The sequence below is a fragment of the Thermobia domestica genome, chromosome 15 (genome assembly GCF_964235325.1).
Source record: "Thermobia domestica chromosome 15, izTheDome1.hap1.1, whole genome shotgun sequence".
In the NCBI taxonomy this organism is placed as follows: domain Eukaryota; kingdom Metazoa; phylum Arthropoda; class Insecta; order Zygentoma; family Lepismatidae; genus Thermobia; species Thermobia domestica.
This window is the reverse complement of record NC_137468.1, coordinates 50,110,946-50,113,970: the sequence shown is the minus strand read 5'-3', so window position 1 is coordinate 50,113,970 and position 3,025 is coordinate 50,110,946. Positions and strand designations below refer to the sequence as shown.

At 34.6% G+C, this 3,025-nt stretch overlaps 1 protein-coding gene across 1 annotated transcript; it reads left to right on the top strand.

Moving 5' to 3' along the window:
• Positions 1 to 1,770: 1,770 nt before the first annotated feature.
• Positions 1,771 to 2,139, top strand: LOC145671481 (uncharacterized). Its single transcript, XM_081740675.1, has one exon. The coding sequence runs from the start codon at positions 1,771 to 1,773 to the stop codon at positions 2,137 to 2,139; it is 369 nt and encodes a 122-aa protein (XP_081596801.1).
• Positions 2,140 to 3,025: the final 886 nt, after the last annotated feature.

Sequence of the window (3,025 nt, the reverse complement as noted above, 5' to 3'; positions counted from 1 at the left end):
TTTAAAAAAACATATTTCATATATATATATATACAGAATTTTATACGGGGCACATTGTTACAGTGTAGCAACTTGCCCCAACGCCGATGTCACAACTAGCCCCATCCGACGCAATTTTACATCATTTCATATTGCGCAAAAACTTCAACAAGTAACACGGTGACAGCATGCAGGCTTATACTTAACGAACATTAAAATGAAAAGCATATATGGCATACAACTTACCTACTGTTTTCTTTGTAGGTATGCACAAGGAAACGAAACTCAAAAAAATTACTTTTCACCACAGAAAACAGAAAATTCGCTATAACACGCTTCAATGAAAAACCTCAACAATGGAAGTAACTGTGCTTCCTCTTCCCCGGTCGCGTCACGTATTACTGTGGCTGAATGGCTCGTTCCCGTTGCCAATACAACGAAAAATACAGTGTTGCAACATCTCTTCTGTAACAACTAGCCCCGGTCTCCCCTAAGTTTCTTTACGATCAAATGAGAATTTTTGTACCTAGATTATGAAACTCCTCATCAACTGAACGTTTTTATACTGTAGTCGGGGGCTTTGCCTGAAAATGTGAAAGTTCTGCAAGGTATTTCATATGCTTTACTATAGTAAGTAAGATTTTAGGGGGGCTTAAGCCCGGAAGCCCCCTAAATACGCCACTGACTGTAGTTGTATGTATAATTACGTATAGCTTTAACATATTTACTAAAATTTGTTCATTTACATTTTTGTTTCGAAGAATATACTTTAGTGGTAGTTTTGTATAAATTAAAATCCAAAAGAATTTTATATTAGCTACTAATTGGTTAGGACTAGCACAGAGTTCAAGCTTCTTTATTGATAATAGTAACGATTGTTTCTGGTTTAAAGCGCTTTGTTGTTATTACTGTTATTTTCTGCTTTTTAGCGCTCTCCTGGAAGTCGGTAAATATTGTTTCTTCTTTTATTAGAATTGTTATCGACTAAATACTGTAAACTGAGACTTAATAATGTGATTTAATTGAGTTCTGCTTCTATCTTGTCTAGCGTTTGTTTCTGAATGAGTTTGGATCCTTTCGAACTGCCTTAATGAAAGTAATTCAAATAGCATTCTATTATCTACTTTTGTTACTAATATCTAGACCTATGTAATTAATTTAGGTATTAGTTCGCAGGAACCTTCCGCCTACTGCATAATCAAAGAATGAAATCAAAACAGATGGGAGCCTAAACAGTACATTATATATATTGTTCTGCTCTCTGATAACGTTAGCTTTAATTTCTTTGAGAGGGGATATAGAGAAAACAGATTCTGCTTGATAATTACAGAAGAATATTCGCAGGATGGAAAAAGCACCGAGAAAACTAGGAATAAATTAAGCAATGCTGAAGAGGGCGAAAAATATGGACATCAAAAAATACAGAAGGCTGAAAAATGAATTGAGAAGAGAAACGGAAAAAGCCAAAATAAAGTACACTGACCAAATATGTGAAGCAATATTGGAACTTCAATGGCGCGGCAGACATGATTTAATGTTTCAGAAAACACAAGAATTAGGAGGGAAATCTAACAAAAATATACAAACGTTTGGCATCGAAGACTAGCAAAGTAATGTAATCACTTACTATCAAAGAATCCTTAGAATTTGTAATGAATACATAAAAGATCTGTATGATCAGAAGAACCTACCCACAGATATTGCGATCGAAGCAGAGGAAGAGGTGGATTATGATGAAATAGGACCAAGTGTATTGAAAAGTGAAGTAGTATACTACAAGCAATCAAAGACATGGGAAGGAGAAAGGACACTGGAGGCGACGACCGGCTAGTAGATTTACACAAGGCATTAGAAGACAATGGAATGAAAGTGCTGACTTCACTTATTAGCAAGATTTACCTCAGTGAAGAATTGACAAAGTATTTTCTTGGTGTTATAATGATTGCATTGCCCAAGAAAAAGCAAGGAAAACAGTACAGCGATCACATAACGATTAAAATGATTTCCCACACTCGAAATATTATTGCACGCATACTGAACAGGCAGCTGGAATGTAAGATAGATGAGAAGTTAGAAGATGATCAATTTGGATATCGGAAAGGAGAAAGGCACCAGAGGTGCTATTGGATTGATGAGAATTATATCAGAAAGTATTCTTGATGTAAAGAAAGAGTTGTGCTTTGCTTCATTGACTGGCGAAAGCTTTCGACGGAGTCAATTGGACAAAACTTCTAAAAATTCTTTTTGTGTGCTATTGTTTAATTATTCGCAGTAGCCACATATATCAGTATACCCCCATCAGTGGAAACTGTGACATCATCGAGACAAAGGCTAAGATGTTAAAACCAAGAGTTATTATTAAATATTACTTTGCGGGGCTGGATAAAAATGCACTCTCATTCAGTTTCTCTCTGATTAATAAATTATATCATTGGGTGGTGTTGTTAACAGTTATTGAAAAATAAGTTTCTCAAATTATTCTTTTTCGCAATAAATAACGACAAAATCTCAAATTTCTTCAACAATATAACTTCTTTTAGTTGATAAAAACATAAGGAATCGTTTTACGGGAAAATTTAAACCTGTAATACGAAACGTACTACACAAATCTGATATCTAGTACCTGTACCTGCAAGCGAATACATCACTTCTCCTCGGAATTCAACTGTGATTGGGAATGAAAACCAAATTTATGTTTCCATTTACGTAATTATTTAAATCATGTCAAGTGCAGAAGGGACATCCATAATAATTTTAACAAGAGCTATTGGGAATACACACACACAATTTGATACACACATTCACGTAATACATATCGTAAGACAGTCATTACTTTGCACCAGAATGAAGGAATTTTAAAGGAAATCTCATGTAAATTAAAAACGTAACGACTGCTTTAAGCATATAATAGCTAGATATATAACGAAGACTTTAGTATTGAATTCACAAACATTCAGTATGACCATAGTTATTGGAATATAAACCTTGTGCAAAGTAATTCCATAGGTGGGGATACCTTGCACAACATACAAACAAATATGTCCAA